General features: G+C 38.2%; 1 protein-coding gene across 4 annotated transcripts in view; it reads right to left on the reverse strand.

Moving 5' to 3' along the window:
- The window catches only part of TRIO (trio Rho guanine nucleotide exchange factor), a 254,214-nt gene that overhangs the window by 158,277 nt on the left and 79,786 nt on the right, over positions 1 to 16,151 (reverse strand). For all 4 annotated transcript variants that reach the window (XM_080381109.1, XM_080381107.1, XM_080381108.1 and 1 more), the window contains exons 3-6: positions 14,791 to 14,905; positions 11,067 to 11,259; positions 9,891 to 10,403; positions 6,868 to 6,990 (exon numbers count right to left, since the gene is read on the reverse strand). In XM_080381109.1, the coding sequence (XP_080237235.1) occupies positions 6,868 to 6,990; positions 9,891 to 10,403; positions 11,067 to 11,259; positions 14,791 to 14,905 (944 nt within the window). The remainder of the gene's footprint in view (positions 1 to 6,867; positions 6,991 to 9,890; positions 10,404 to 11,066; positions 11,260 to 14,790; positions 14,906 to 16,151) is intronic.

A 16,151-nucleotide genomic window follows, 5' to 3' on the forward strand; every position in this document is an offset into this window, starting at 1 on the left:
AAGGAAAAGAATCTCAAATAGCAACTCACTATAATTGGACTGTCTTTAACTGATCCTTGAAGGTTAACAAATTTTATTCAATCTTCTAAGAGGACGGGCAGGTCCACTGTCATTATTGTATGACAAATGCATATTTTGTGCACTGCCCAAGAAGTGCTGTTCTAAGTAAGCTGGTGCTCTTTCCCCAGGGACTGATATCTTATTCATTGCATGGATTTACATCCTGATATTATTTAAAAAGCAACAGCTATCAGACAGTAACTGTTAAAAGACTTATTCAGCCATCTCATTTACATCATGTGTATCTGCATGAAACATCTGCAGCTTCTAAATGTGTATCAAGCATCTAAAAAGTGAAAGGGTAAAGTGATACTGCATTTCTTTCATTGTGTAACACATAACTTGTAAAAAAAAACATAAAAAGGGAACAATCCAAGTTATTGCATTCCAGTATGTGCAGTAAGTACACAGACGTACTTAGTAAAATAATTTTCTCTCACAATGCCCTTTAGCCAGAAGCTCAGAAGAGACCTTACAACGTCTGGAAAGCTCCTCATTGCAGAATTATTCCCTAAAGGGAGCATACATATAAAAAAAGTATTGCTCAGCAAGGCAACAGCTCAGCAGCCTAACACAAGCCATAGTGCACTGTGTCATTCTTTGGTGTGTGCTTGAAATGCAAGTACACAGGGGGAAAAACAGGTGACAGCTTAACTGAACTTCTATCATACCCAATGCAAAATTAAGCTGGCAGATGCCCTGAAGTTTCTATTTTATTTCCTGGTTTTTGCAGACCCATGTATAATATGTTTGTTTAGGTCTAATGTTTCAAACAGTAGTTTTCTGATGGAGAGATAATTAAGCATTCAGTGTTAAGTAACCACCTCAGTGACATGGTCCATAACTGTCATAACTGGCACCTCTATACAGACTGTAGTGAGTTTGAACTATTCATCTGTGATGGAAATATTTTGGCAATGGAATTTCCAAATCATCTGCCACTTCACACAAGACAAAGTGTAGCATTAATGTATGAAATAACACCTATGTATTTTTGTTTTAAATGTTTTCTAACATCTCTTCTATTCTCACTCTTATACCAACAGTAAAACTCTCTGCCTGGCAATCCAAACTTCAAAGACAAGGGCTGCAGAACAACTAAAGGTATCACCTGACCTCTTCCCTTGAAAAAAATACAATAAACAAACTCAGCAACATCCAGACTACAATTAAGGAAAGTGTTTAACCTGTTCGTCAACTCCAAGGATCCTAAAAATATTCTGAAATAACTATTTAACCACTGCTATCAACCCTGGAACCAGTGAAATACAATTTCACTCTTAACTTTCTCCTAATTTATCATCTCTCTTTTCCATGTATTTGATGGTGGACCTTGGGAATCTTACAGCAAGACCATATAGTCCAACACCAACATCATCACCTTTCCTCTCTTACCTTTCGCTTACCTTTACTTTGCTACAGTAAATACCAGTGCTATCAGCTACTCCTTACAGCCACATTATTTTCATCTGGATGTTCCTCATTACAACATTAAGTATGGAGCTCTAAACTGCACCTAGTACTCTAGTGGGACCAACTGAATCAAAGCAATTTCTTTAAAAATCTTAAGTTCAGCATGCCCACAAAGTATCAAGAGTGAAATGAGATTTATCTCTTCGCAGTAACACCACTGTCTCTTCCTTTGTTTCCTGATCCATCGATATGAACATACTTGTTGCTGTATTGACAACTCACCAGCTGATCGCTTTTTAAAAATCTATTTATTTGCTTCTTCCCTCTTAAGGGTTGTACATCTAGTCTATTCTATTTCATCTTGTTGACTTTGGAGTGTTCCTCAGAAGCTGGAAATAGCCTGAACTCATTTTGCTTTCTCAGTCTCTTCTCAGGTTGCTGGCATCCAGATGTGTCTAAACATTAACTGCTGTGGCACCAGAAAGATTCCCTTACAGAAGTGCACTCAAAAAACCATCCTCCCAGTCTGACCAGGATGCGCAGCTGTGCATTCCCTGAGCTTCAAGAACATCACAAATACATGGTTTGTTTAAACTATTGTTATTCAGAACTACCAAAAAACTTCACTGAATCCATGTTACCTATTCTACTGCTCAATGCCTATTTAGAGTCTTTATCTTGTCTATTAGGGATGTTATATTGATTGGACAGTTGATGGATTTTAACATTTAACTTTTATTTGTTTATTTTTATTCAAAGCCATGCCTGAACAATCTATTAGTTTAAAACACCAACAATAAAACAAAAAAAAAAAAACCACCAAAAAACCCCACCAAAACCCACAAAACAGACAAGTGTCACCTCCAAGACAGAAGAGCCAGCTTATTACTATCACCATTCTGAAAAAAGTGTTTTGTGAAAACCCGTGAAAATCTGAAAATCAAAGCAATCTCAGGACAAATCCACCATTCGTAACCTGTGGTCTTGCTCTTCATCTGCTGAAGTTTCAGGACCCAGGGCAGTCTAGAATTCACATGGTGCTTCATTTTATCTCAAGCAAAAACTCTGTACAGTTACAAAAGTATATATTTAAATAAAACGAATCTCAAGAGTGAAACTTATCAGTAGTACAAAGGAAGCTGTCAGCTAAAGTGATTTTATCCTATCCAACCTTAATGTTTTCATATTATCAGTCCCTGTGGCTGTATTTGAGCAAGCCAAGCCAATTAAGACATCTTTGTAACTTGTAACTCTGTAAACCAAGTGATATTCAAGTTATGTTCATGTTTCTACTTTAACCTCCCAAAACTCTCACCAGTGCTCATCTCTGGCACTCTTTTTGGATGACATTAATTATTTGATCATTACCTCGATAAAGCGGTTTTAGTATATGCAAATAGCCTGTCCTGAGAACATTAATATAATTTAGTAATATGCTTAAAATTGACACCAGACTTTTTGGATTGTGGTTAATAAACATATCTTCAATTGATGGTCCTATCAGCCCCAAGACAAGAAGTAGTCACAGCATACCCTTTAATAGCAGCCATTGCCAGCTTTCTCAAAAAAAAAAAAAAAAATATTTTTGCCTACATCACTTTCCAATCATTTTGATTCTCACCATGCAGTGAATGGCACGGTTAAGCTGTAATGGAAACAAGGCCATTTTGTCTAGCAAGAAGAGTAGAAGAAAATATTCAAGTAAATAACATTCTCTTCCTCATCCATATTTCATGACTGCTTTTGTTTCCCTTGTGTCCGAGCAGGCGTATAGAAAATGGTAGGAAAAATGAATGGATAGACACAGAATCAGTCTCTTCCACTCCTATATGCAAGACTGACTAATCATATAATCATGGGTACTTTGTTTTTGTAGTTCAAAAACTTGACAGATAATTTTTGTACTTCCAACTCCTATGATCCCTGATTTGCAAGCTTCTTCCTTAAAAGGCACTAAAGACTTGTTTTGAGAAGTGAAGCGTTGGTTTAGTCACCCAAAGAGGAACTTCAAGCTGAAATTGAGTATTACTTAGCTCAAATAAATCTCAGGACTTGACAACAGCAATTTACTGTTGCTGAAGGCAGGCCTTTTAAATTGTACTGAAAAACTACCCTCAGCTTTAGAGAGGAGAATCAGTGTGAGTTTTTTCCCCCCCTAGTTAGGGAACACGGGATCTACTTGCCCTGTGAAGACACAGCCCTGACATTTATCAGTGCACAGCCTCTTCAATTCAGTAACAGCAGGTCACCTACCTACAGCTGCACATGTGAACTATCTTTCAGACCTCTTAGCCACATCAACCTGTGTGTTAAGCAATGGTAACCAAACCTATGTCCATCTCCGATGTGCATGACTGCACCTACCCAGCTTTTCTCTGGGACAGTTTCATTGCAATGTGAACAAGCTTGCGTATTAAGCTTAAGGTTTTCCTGAACTTATTTCTGCTACCTTGAAGTAACCACATGAGCCTATTCCATACTCAATACACAAGATTCCTAGACATATCACTTGCTAATGAGACTGCTACAAATACAGCTAAATGTTCTCCCCCCATGTATTCTTCACCTTTCTGTTTTAAAACATTTGGTTTAAATTTCCAACTACTTTTGCTGGAATACTGAAAATCAGATTGTAAAATTGGCAGAAATCCATTACAAGGAAAAAAGAATCATTCAGGGAAGCTTTTTTGTCTTTGATGTAACCAACTCCTGCTCATGAGAGGAACTAAGTAGCTTTCACAATGGTTTACATCCAGGTGGCTCATTTCTGACTGGAAGACCAGATTAAAATTTTGGCATCTCACCCAAAGGCCGTCACTCCTTCTCACCCAAGTTTGGCATAAGCAGCTGCAAAAGTTGCCCTGGTGCACCTCTTGGAAAGCCAAGCTGCTACTTGGGAAGGAAAGGGAGATGGGAGAGCCAGCTATTGACAGAGGGTAGCACCTGCTCTGAAGGGAACACGTGCCCTGCAGCAAGGCATTGGGAAAAGCAGCTGCAACATCAAATATCAGGGTTATGCTGTGAGCAAGTGCAAGAGGTTGCATTTAGCTGCCTGGGCAGCATCTGTCCTTTGAACAGCCCTTCCCCACCTAAAGTGAGCCTAAGGAAACTACCTGGAAAGTAAGGTATATTAGGGTCCCATTAGGGCCACAATGAAAAGCCTTCAAAATCTCCTGCATATAATAAATCGTATACGTTGCTGCCACTCTTCCTTCCTCTGTCCCATCCAATTAAATAAACATGCATGGTTGTAGATGGGTTAAAAGTTAAATTCCATCTCTAGTGTTAAAGCATTCACATAAGAGATCTTAAATCAACTCTGATTACTGAACAGTTACACTGACAAGAACAGTGAACAAGGAGTACCTTGTTAAGCACAGAGTATATGAGAGAGGTGCTCAGGGAGAAGCTGAACATTCTGACAAAAGTTAAGATTACTCAATATTTTTCCAGCTAAAAGCTAATGAAAATTAAGGTGTGCCAAAATTCGATCAGTTCACATCATTTGTTTATGTCACATTCAGTTTAATCTTTTCCTCTATAATCCACATGTAAGGCTTTTGCCATTTAACCAAACAAACCCCAGAAAACCTGCATGTTGCTTAAATCAAAACCAGGGACTGATCATTTTGAATTTGTGTTTTTCTATTCTGTGCCGAAGAACCACTGGGGGTGGGGTGGGGGTGGGGCAGGGGGGAGCTATGCTACAGAAACACCTGAAACTAAAGCTTTCTTTTCCCTTTTTGAATATTTGGACTGTGTAATTTGCCCCAAATTTAAGCTGTTCCTTGCATGCTTCAAGAAATCATTTTATAGGCTGAGAAAAAGTCCTCTACAATTAATGCATTTGACTACTACAGGCAAAACAGAGATCAAAAAACAGCAGTAGGGATTATGCTACATTGCTCAAGTGCTTCCTACTGCTCAGAGTATCTGAACAGTATGGAAGCAAATAAAAAAATAAAAAAAAAAAGTCATCCAATTTGAAGAAAAGAGGGCAACAGTGACTAATACCAGGACAGGCTGACAGAAGAATTCAGCCTCTAGAATACAAGCCCAAGAATTGCCTGGAAGCCTATCCAAAATTACTAAGTTCCAAAAGTCATGTCAATGACACCTACTGTCCTTCTGTGAACTTCCTTCTGCTCTACTTCATACGCTGAGCAATGAGCAACAACAAAATACTCCGTAAACAAGCAATTCCCCATGCCCATGGAGTGAACCTATACCTTCCAAACCTAACGGCCAAAGTAACATCCATATGTGATGTTATGTAACTTAATGACAATGTCCACCAGCATTTGCTTTACTCTTTCCAAAAAGCTTATATTGATCTTTATTTTTTATTATTATTTTTGCAATCGTAGTTGAGTTGCAAAAGAAGAAAATGTAGCTTGTCTGTTCGTGTCATCTATTGGCTTAACTCTAGCTATATCATACACAAGAGCTGCCTTACTAGTCTTTCTGTTATTTCAGCAAGATGCATAACCTAGGTAAATTTACTTTGCCACTCTCCCTTTCCACAATTAGTAGTCCTCTCCTACAAAAACACCCTATAGCAAGAGTTGACTGTTTAGACTATACTTTCGTTCAATTCCCATCCTTGGATTGCCAAGGTTGTTAATTTCTAACAAGACTGGTAGTGTTCTTCCTTTGCTGAGCTGACAGCCAGGGATTGGATGTAGGCCCAGACTCCCAAAGTCATTTAAACACCTCCCATCATCCTAGTGAAAAGGACCTAAAACTTGCTCGAGAATTTAGCCCCCATGTTCAGGCAGGAATTTATGAAACTGAAAATAAGCAGCTTTTACTCACTTCTGGTTGAAATCCAAATTTTTAATTGCAGCCTAATGATAGCTCATCCTAACATGACAACTGACAAAAAAAAAAAAGTTTACCTCCATTCTACTGTGCCAGAAATAAGAAGTGTGTCTTCCTAAAAATATGGAAAGTTATTACACCAGGCTCAGCTGTTGATTACTGCTTCTCAGAACTTTTTGTCTAAGTTGCAATCTATTCAGAAGATCCTGAGATCTATTTCTTTCTGTATGGAGTGCTGAATTCCATATTACATGATTCTCTGGAAATTCCTACAATACTCAAAGCAGTACTCAAACACACATCCCAGGTTCTAGAAGTTTGGACACTTATTTGAGAAGTGCTAAGGTTGTGTTGAATACTGCCATCTGTCAAAACAATTTTGTTGCTTGACCACAATAACTCTGTACTCTGCTACCCTTTATTTTCCTCCATTGTGTTTTATAATTCGTCTGCTCAAATACAAATTTGCACTACTTGAAACAGAAGGAATGATTTATGTCTATGATTTATGTATTCTACCTTAACATAGAGGAAAATAGTCAACATGTAGTGCTATGTCAGTGCTGTTCTTACCATACAGTTCATGGCAAAGTGATTGTGCTGTGTCTGAAGCTCCATTGCGTGGGGGTGACTGGTTCCGATCTCTGTGTAGCTGTTCAGAAACAGACCTTTGTTGTGTGTGATCCAGTCAAACATCTACAAGAAAAAATTAGGGAGGAAAAAAAAAAATCACTAGTTTTTTTACAGCACAAATCACAGACAAGTAATGTGAGAAATCTGTGAATACAAGACAGAAAGAGTCTTAAGGCCATGTACATTTTAACTAAATCACGGCTGAAATCAGACTTTTTGGACCAAACAGCCTAGGCTGTTAAATCTTTACTATAGGGGTTTATCTCAAAAAGTTACAATAACATCATAATCCTAGAGTCATAAACTTCATTACTACAAAGAAGTCATAGTAAACTAACAGGCTTGGAGCACAGCCCTGAGTTACCGAGCTTATACGTTTTCCAGTGTCAGCATTTCATGTCGTCAGCAGCTTAGTAATTTAGAATGAAAATGGCAACTCATGGAAATCAAATATAAATTCATTCTTGCTGATCAAGTACTTCAGCAGCAAGTTTAATATTTTTAGTTCAGAACTTTACAGCAGATTTGAAAACAACTTTTCTGTTACTAAACAAATTTTTAAAACTATACATGAGCACAGATTTATACAATACATTCTTCCAGACAAGTTTAAGGATAAAGTTTAAATATGTTTGTTTAAAAAAGAAAAAAAAGAATTTAACACTCAAACAAATTATACAACACCCATGAATGGAGGTACATAGGTATGTTAACAGTGGCACTGGAAGACAGTTTTCAAAGACCAAGCAGCACAGCAAAAGGCTAAGTTTATCCCCACCCTCCTACCCTCCAGCAACTGTCTTTAAAAGATTTAAAGATCTTTAAAAATATGCTGGCTAACAGACCAATATTATTAAATCCATTATTCCACCCAGGTACATGACAAATCAAATTGTAAGTTGACCATAGTGTGGAAAGGACTGTAAACAAAAGAAAAAAGTTTTAAGAGCTTAGACAACTAAGGCAGCTGATCACAAATTCCTAAAATTTTCAGTTTCTTATCTTGACTATAGTGAAGATGTGTTAAAACACTATTCAAAATAAACACTGGTCCTGCTTGTGACCACCTTTCTCTAGGTAGTTTGTCTTTGCTACAGGGCAATTCTAACCAGATTATCTCCCACCTCACCCCTTTTTTGCCTTCTCTTCTGAACCAGCTCAGATTGCTTGTGCAAAGAGTTGCGCAAGTACTCCAAAATGAACATGTTCATTTCTCCCCATCCAATACCCTTTATTTTCCCAACAAAGATCAAGCCCTTTCTCATACCTAAATAAATCACACAGACATACATATGTATGTCTATATATATACACACATATACATAAGGAAGCCCTGAGCTATGGAATCTAATCTGACACAAGCAGTGAAATAAAGGCTGCAAGCAGATTAAGGCAAGGGCGGCTTCAATCCAAAAGTGAGTTGGGATACTACACAAACCTTCTTTTTAATCTTTTTCTGCTGGCTGCTAAGTCCCAAGTATGCTAGCTGCTGTAAACCCCCTTTTGAGGTGCCTAACGTTTCCTTGTATTTCGAAAGAAAGATACATTAATTTAATATAGAGTTACTCTTGCAATTGGGAACGTAGAAAACACAGGTAGAGTTTATGCAACCACATGGCAGGACAGAGATCAATCCCACAGTATTTCACAAGGAGTTTCCTAAAGCCTAAGTTCTGTGAGCAACTTTTAGATGAGCTGAATACCATACGAGCACCATCAAAATATATTTTATATAAAGAATAATTAATGCTGTAATTAAGTGGCCGAAAGGTTGCTAAACAGCATTTTGGGCCTGAAAGAGCAATACTAGACCAACGGTTTGTTATTTTCTAAATAATTCTATAACTCTAAATGCACTTGACCAGATTTTTTCCAAGTCTTTACATGCCCCTACTATTTTCAGTTACACCAATTCTGTAAACACTTTAAATGGTACTTTTAAAAAAGTATTTCTTTTCTAAACACATCAGAAAATATCAAGAGTAGTGTAAAGAAAGTCCCTGAGCTGAAATGATGAGGGTAAGGGTAAGTACAGGGGAAGAAAACAGAGGAAGGAGGAGGAAGTAGCAGTGGTATACATATTTGCTCTGCTTTTACTCTTCCCTATGCATCTGCTTATGATCACTGCTGCAGAGCGGGATACTGCTTTAATACAGACCTTTGGTCTCATCCAGTTCAAGCATTCTTCCATGAAATATTTTTAGAAGCCAGCCAAAGACCATACTTACCACTTGACTGCACAGTCTAGTTCCCAGAGAAAAATTCCCCACCCTTTCTTAAAGCTATTTGTTCCATGGTAACAAGCTAATAACAAGTGATTGCAAAACCATTCTATATGAAAATAGATCTTATTTGAGCTCATCTAAAAGTGATTTGCTTGCCACATTTCCTCTTCAAATTCCATGACAATCAAGAGCTTTCTTATTTGAAGGGACTGGTTAGTTTGAAATGTTCTGAGATCACCCAGTTCCCTTTAATGACATATGCACTGTCAAAAGAGATACATCAGTTTTTAGCCTGGGACTTTAAATACTGCATCAATGAAGCAGTTCCCCATGTCAGACTCTTCAGACTTTGTTGACTGCCTGTCACTCAAATCCCAAGGGTTGCTCCAAAGGAGACTGACGTAGCCCTTATACATCTGTATTTATAGTGTACAGCACTCTTCTTCACTTGATGGATACAAAAGCTTCTGTCTAGAATAAAAACTTACCAAAGCAAAAGTCACTACCACTTAATTTTCTTCGGTGACAGCTACCTGTGTTCTTTACAACACAGAGCTACTACTCCATCCCTTTTACTCCAGAAGACTGAGTCATTCTCAATGAAGAAATCCTTCATTTCTCATTAAAAGTTTAGTGATCAACTATAAAGACAAAAATTACTATTTGCAGTTACCCTTGGTACTTCTTTCAAGTTTGTCAAGCAGTGCCCATTTATACTCCCCTCCCCCAACCCCATACCTTCTCAGCATCCTGCTCAAACAGCCTGAGCTGAAAACATTGGTCCAATTTCAATTTCCGTACATGCCACATCTGATGCAGATGCTGCCGTGTTGAGTGCAGCCTGTCCAGCATGGTGGATACTTTGGGTAAAAGGTTCTGTAAGTCTGCATTCCCTGACCCAGAGTTCTTTTTGGGAAAGCTGTCACTGCTCTGTATCCGCTGGAGCAGCTTTTGTCCTTCCACATCAAGGTCCTCGATAGGGGCCTTAATGACTTTCTTTTTTAATTGTGAATGCTCCTCTATCATATTACGAGCACCTTCCAGGTCCTGAGGCATTTCCTTTTTTGACAATATATCTTGCAGTTCCTCCAGTCTGGACAGCATATGGGTTGCATTGCTAATGTAGTCCTCAAAGGCAACTCTGATTTCTATCCACTCCTCATGGTTGTACTCCAAACAGCCATCAAATTCCGGGGTTAGCTGAGAAGGATCAACTACTTTGGTAAGGCCTTCCAGAGACACCATATTTGTCTAAAAGACAAAAATTAAAATTAAAAAATGCTGTTAGTAAAATGAGTTTGAAGTTTTCTTTCAAGTTTTTGTTTTTCTCTTTCTAAGAGTTGATAATTTTGTTCGTGAAGTCCATGTGACTTAACTTTTCTCACACACTTTTCAAATATCAATTCTGATCTGTCTCCCTGTCTTGCAGGTATTTCCCCAAATAAGAAAAAACTTTATTTCCTCCCTGCTTCACTAACCTTAAGGAGAAAACAGCAACCACTCCTTTGACTACTGTTTTGATTAAGTTTTGACTTTGAGTCTTGTAAAGCAGCAAGAGGGTAACAGCAAGGTTCGGTTGGCTGCTTTCCTCTGAATGCTGGTGATATCACAGTTACTACAATGCAGACGAAGACAGCAAACAGATAAAACCTAATTTCTTACCACTGGGGGTAAACCCCTAATTCCAGCTTTCTCATGCTCAGAAAAAAAAAAAAAAAATAGAATGGCAATACGCACAACTATCTAGCCAAAGTCCATTAAAAAACTCACACTCCCTCTAACACCACAGGCCTTATGTACCCCTCCTCTCATCTAGAACGTAATTTATCTGAGAGTTTTCAAGGTGCTGATCAGTGGTGAGGACACGTAAAACCATGAAATACATGTAAATTAGTATCCCATAGGGGAAATTACCTCAAACTCAAACTTGGAGCTGCCAAAGTTAGTCCTCTGTTTCTGCCAGAAATTGTCTGGCTTGATTATCAGTGCAACATGAATACAACATGGAAAGGATTCCTGTAAAATCTTCAGCAGAGGTTTTATGGAGTCCCATTTTGACCCACGCATATCTACAATGACCGTGAATCCTCGTTTACATACTTCCTCACTGCAGAAGAAAGAACAAAAGGTTATCAAGCAAGTGTTACAACTTCAAACACAGCACTCTGCTGCACCACACTGCCTAACGAACGTGGCCTCCTCAGCTAAGTGTAACACCCTAGGGCAGGGGTCCTCAAACTACGGCCTGCAGGCTGGATACAGCCCCCCAGGGTCCTCAATCCGCCCTCCGGTATTTACAGACACCCCCCTCCCCCCCCCCCCCCCCCAGCCGGGGGTTGGGGGTTGGGGCGGGAACCAAGCAGCCGCAGATGACTGCCTGCCACTTCATCCACACGCCGGCCCCCTGGTTAAAAAGTTTGAGGACCCCTACCCTAGGGTCTCACTATTGACTAGCTGACACATACAACTCATGAACCTCTCAGGAAGTTTCTCTCTCCCTTCCCTGCCAAACTCCTTGTGGGTGATAGCTTTACACTGGTTACTGATTTGATAATCTGTCTTTATCTCCTCTTTCATTTTCATCGTTTATATTCACGATGATTCATCTTTCAGTCTTGTTTCTCCTTCACCTTATACACACATTAAACACACCATTTACTGAAGCAGCAATATGCAATTCATTTACAATTGACTCTTCAGAACGCACCCACACTTTACTGGTAACAATATTTATGCCTTTCTAATGACTGAGGGGATCCTCTAAAAGACAGAAGATGGCATACTGTTCTTACCTACCAGTTCTGCAACATTTGTAAAGTGTCTCAGATTTAGTTCCATATTATCTGAGAGTTAAAGACTCTGTAGAGGAAAAAACACCCTTTATTGACAGTTCCTTCTGCAACAGGATCAGTTTGTGGATAGATAATGGATAGGAAAGCATTTTATGGATGTAAATAAAACCACATCAACCTGTTTCTACTAAATTTGAGCTCAGTTTTGCTGTCCAAAAGTTGACAGATCTTACATCCAAACTCCTTGATAACTCTTCTGATAATGACAGATTTAATTTCTTTTCATCAATGCCTTTTGCACACTTAGTACTTGGCACTGATCAAATGCGGCAACTACCACCAACACCAGATACTTTGATTTTGTTCCAGCAGAAGTGGATACATGACCTTCTTAACACAGAAAGGGAAAGTATTTCAAACCCAATGCATCATAGCCAACGGGCTACCAAAAGGCACCAAATGTCCATTGTTTGGGTATGAGTCCCTTCCAGCAATGTGACTAACATAAATGCAATTCTGGAATTCTCGTGGAGAGGTTTTTACATGTGTCCAAGAAGGGAAGCTTCACTGGCATACTTTACACAGTCTCACTGGCAACACTATAAAAACATGAGTTACGACTGATACAGGACAGCAAAGGAGCTTTTGAAAGAAGTGATAATACAGGTTCTTTCGAAAAGAAATCTTTATAAAAGTTTAAAAAGTTCATTAAAGTTTTTTTTTAAAAAAAAAAGCCAAAAAACCAAAACCCCAAAACCAAACAACCACCATTTAAAAAAGGAGTTTATCACAATAGATGCTGGCTGTCCCACCTGCCCATGGGAATGCCCAAAACTGCAATGGTAGCAGGAAATACATTAAAATTCACTAGCCTGGCATACTCGTAGGCTACAGCATATGATTTTCTGATCATGATGAAAATGTTTTCTAACAGCCTCACAGGATTAAAGCACAAAAGGGACTAGTATTTTAAAGAGACACCCATTACTGAAAAGCTCATGCTATTACACGAGTGCTGCTCAGTCCATCCCTATCCTACCACAGAAACTGGGCATCACATGAGGAAGAGTGCTTGCCACTAATTCACAAGGCATACATCTACTAAGGTGTACAAAGCAGCCCCTCATCACGTGATACAATGCAGATGTGTTGTCCCATCATATGGCCCCATCATCTGACAAAAGATGAATCTCTTTTGGCCAAGGATCACAAATATTTCTCGAGGAGGCTTTAGTCAGCCAAGGTCACCTGTTTGGTAAACCTGAACTACACAATACCTGGTCCAGTCAGCACTGATGACAAGTTTCCTGATATTTTTAAATCAGATAAATTTTTAAATTAGTAAAACTGTGAGACTGAATCACCTTAAGTGTTTAGATCTCTTGCCAAACAACTGATACCTCTGAATCTTCACCTACATGGAGTAACAGTACTGCAGTAACTAACAGATCACATGTTTGGGGCTATTTGTACCAATTGGAACTTGGTAATTAGCAAGAGTTGCACGATCAATCCCTAAAACATGTCTCGTATGAAAACGAGTCTTGTATTTAACAAAGCTCCCTTAATTCTCAAAGCTTTGTGATGCTTACAAAGCTATAAAATCTGCACTAACTTTCTTTTAATTTTAAATCTATTGATGCTAAACTAGCATACATCTTTTACCAGAGAATCACTGTATTTTGCCAGATTATCTCTAGAAAACTCTTTTGGGCATATTTTGATGCACATTTATCTACTAACTTTTTCAGTTACTTGAAGCTCTAGAGGGCTAGAATACATCTCAAACATTCAAATATGAAGTCAAATTATTTCAGAAGTAAAAGTGTCAAGCCTTCTCCCTGTTCTCCTTCCTTTACCTCCCGCAAATGCCCCGGTTAACTTAAAAAAAAAAAAGTACTAAACACTCCTACACTTTAAAGTTAAATAAAGACTAGAATAACTGAGTTATCAACCAATGCTTTTAAGGAAGGCCATACACACTATCAACTACATGTCTTGAAGTTATTTTTATGAAAGCACATCTGTAAATCTGAAAGTGACATCTGATTACATCAGGTGCAGAGACAACTGCCTATAAATTAACACATTACAGAAATATGGAAGATACTGCATTCAGGGATGTTGTCCAAGTGACTTTTTTCACCTGTAGTGACAACTTCTTCTTGATGTCATAGGCAAATGTATTCAAGCAGAGTCAGCATTATTCCAGTCTGCACCAAATGCAAGCAGATTCTGATATGGACCTCAAGTCAGGGTCTTACAATCATTTTTGTCCGCAATTCAGTTACTACTATGAATAAAGATCTATGTGAACAAACTTTTTTACATATATATAATATATACATATATTTATATATAAAAAGTTATGTATGTATGTCTATATAAACACACACACATACACAACTAGCACTGGATTTGACTCCTGCCGATTTATTTGAATAACACATTCTAATTCATATCTTAAATTGCTGATAATACAATGATATCAGTACTTTCACAGATCTCTTCACAGGTTTACCTGAGACCTGTACAAGCAATTTTACATATACTTCTTGTGGTTATTCCTGTGCTATACCAGGACAGTATAACTTACCTAATACAAGTAACAGGACAGTTGTGCTGACCTCCCTCCACACCGGGTATATTTTGAATGATGACCAGCATGTTTCTAATTACATGCTTCAGGTCTCTTACAAAAAGCAGTTTGAAAACACTAACTGAAAGAACTTGGTATAAATTCGCGCGTTTTCTTACCTTGTTCAGTCTTCTATCTTGTGGATATACTGCAACATAACCCATTTGTTTCATTTTATAGCTTCAGAGCTTACCAGACCATCACTTACCTAGGAATACAAGCTAGGTATGAAATTAGCCTTCTAAGGTCTTCTTGCCGTATTCTGTCATGATTACTACGAGCTGGAAACGTTAGAATGGGACCTCCACGCTTATCTCTGCCACCTGAAAAATTAAACATGTTAAAAGACCCCACACCTAACACCATTCTTGTTTGCAAAAACTAGTCTTCAGAATACTTTTTGAAAACTTAAGTCCTACATTGTTTCATGAATGTCCACTTAAAAAAAAGAAATTATTTCAAATTAAATGCCAACACTGTCATTCAGAGACCAGCTTAAAATTTAATTTTGGGAGTATCAATCAGCATATTGTCATAATTCCCTCAATAAGGAAGGAACTGTCAAAAAAAATGGAAACAAAGAATAACCATAGCATTACACTTAGAAATTACAGTCACATTGAAGTTTGCCTGGCAGTGTGAGATCTCCAGCAACGGTGCTTTGTTAAGTGTTTAATTTTTGAATCAGCAATTGTACAGATTAAATTTACATATACAGTTATGCTACTTTATAGGCAAGTATTTAGAGGATACCCAGCATTAACTTCCATACTAGCACAGAGTTTAGGTATATAGTATTTCACACCCAATGCATATAGCAGATGAGTAGATGAATACTATTCAGGCATTTACTTTATATTTTTACCCTGTTCTGACGTGCAGATTCTGAACTGTCAGTTTATAATTTTTCATCCTGTTAGCAATGCAGGAAATTCTGAATCCACTCAATACATAAGGCAAAAAATCTGCCTTTGAGTAGTTCCACTTAAGTGTATTCCTTATTCATTAGACTGCACTGACTTACCATAGATGAACATTAAAATGCAATCTTATATCCAACCCCTTGCCGGTGACAACAAAATGTTGCTATTACTAAATGCTAAATTCAAGGCAGTAGGTTGTCTTTATTAACACTTGTATAATAGCACACACATTTTTACAAGCTAAATTTCACATATATGTTCTCAACCACAGATGTGTGGACTGTTACATCCTGTCCCATGGAAATGCAGAAAAACACTATCCTCTGTCCTGAACGATTTCTCATTGCCAATCAGCTCCTCACTGCAAATCCATGCTACTAAAGAGTAGTTAGTTTTTGGTTTTGTTTTGTTGTTTGTTTTTTTTTTAATCACTTACAAAGGAAGGCCAAAAGCAAAGGAATAAAAGTAGTCACTCAAAATTTCATCGCTAGCCTCCCCACGAGTCTGGCTGTGCTTGCCAAACACTAGCCTAGCTGTCGAGGTATCCAGGGATTGTCTGCGCTGGATATGTTCCCCATGAGGCACCAAATGAAACTCAGAAGAGGCAAAAGCAGTTTTGAATTTCTGTCAAGCTGTTATGCCAGAA

The sequence above is a fragment of the Falco punctatus genome (genome assembly GCF_963210335.1).
Source record: "Falco punctatus genome assembly, chromosome: 3".
Taxonomy (NCBI): domain Eukaryota; kingdom Metazoa; phylum Chordata; class Aves; order Falconiformes; family Falconidae; genus Falco; species Falco punctatus.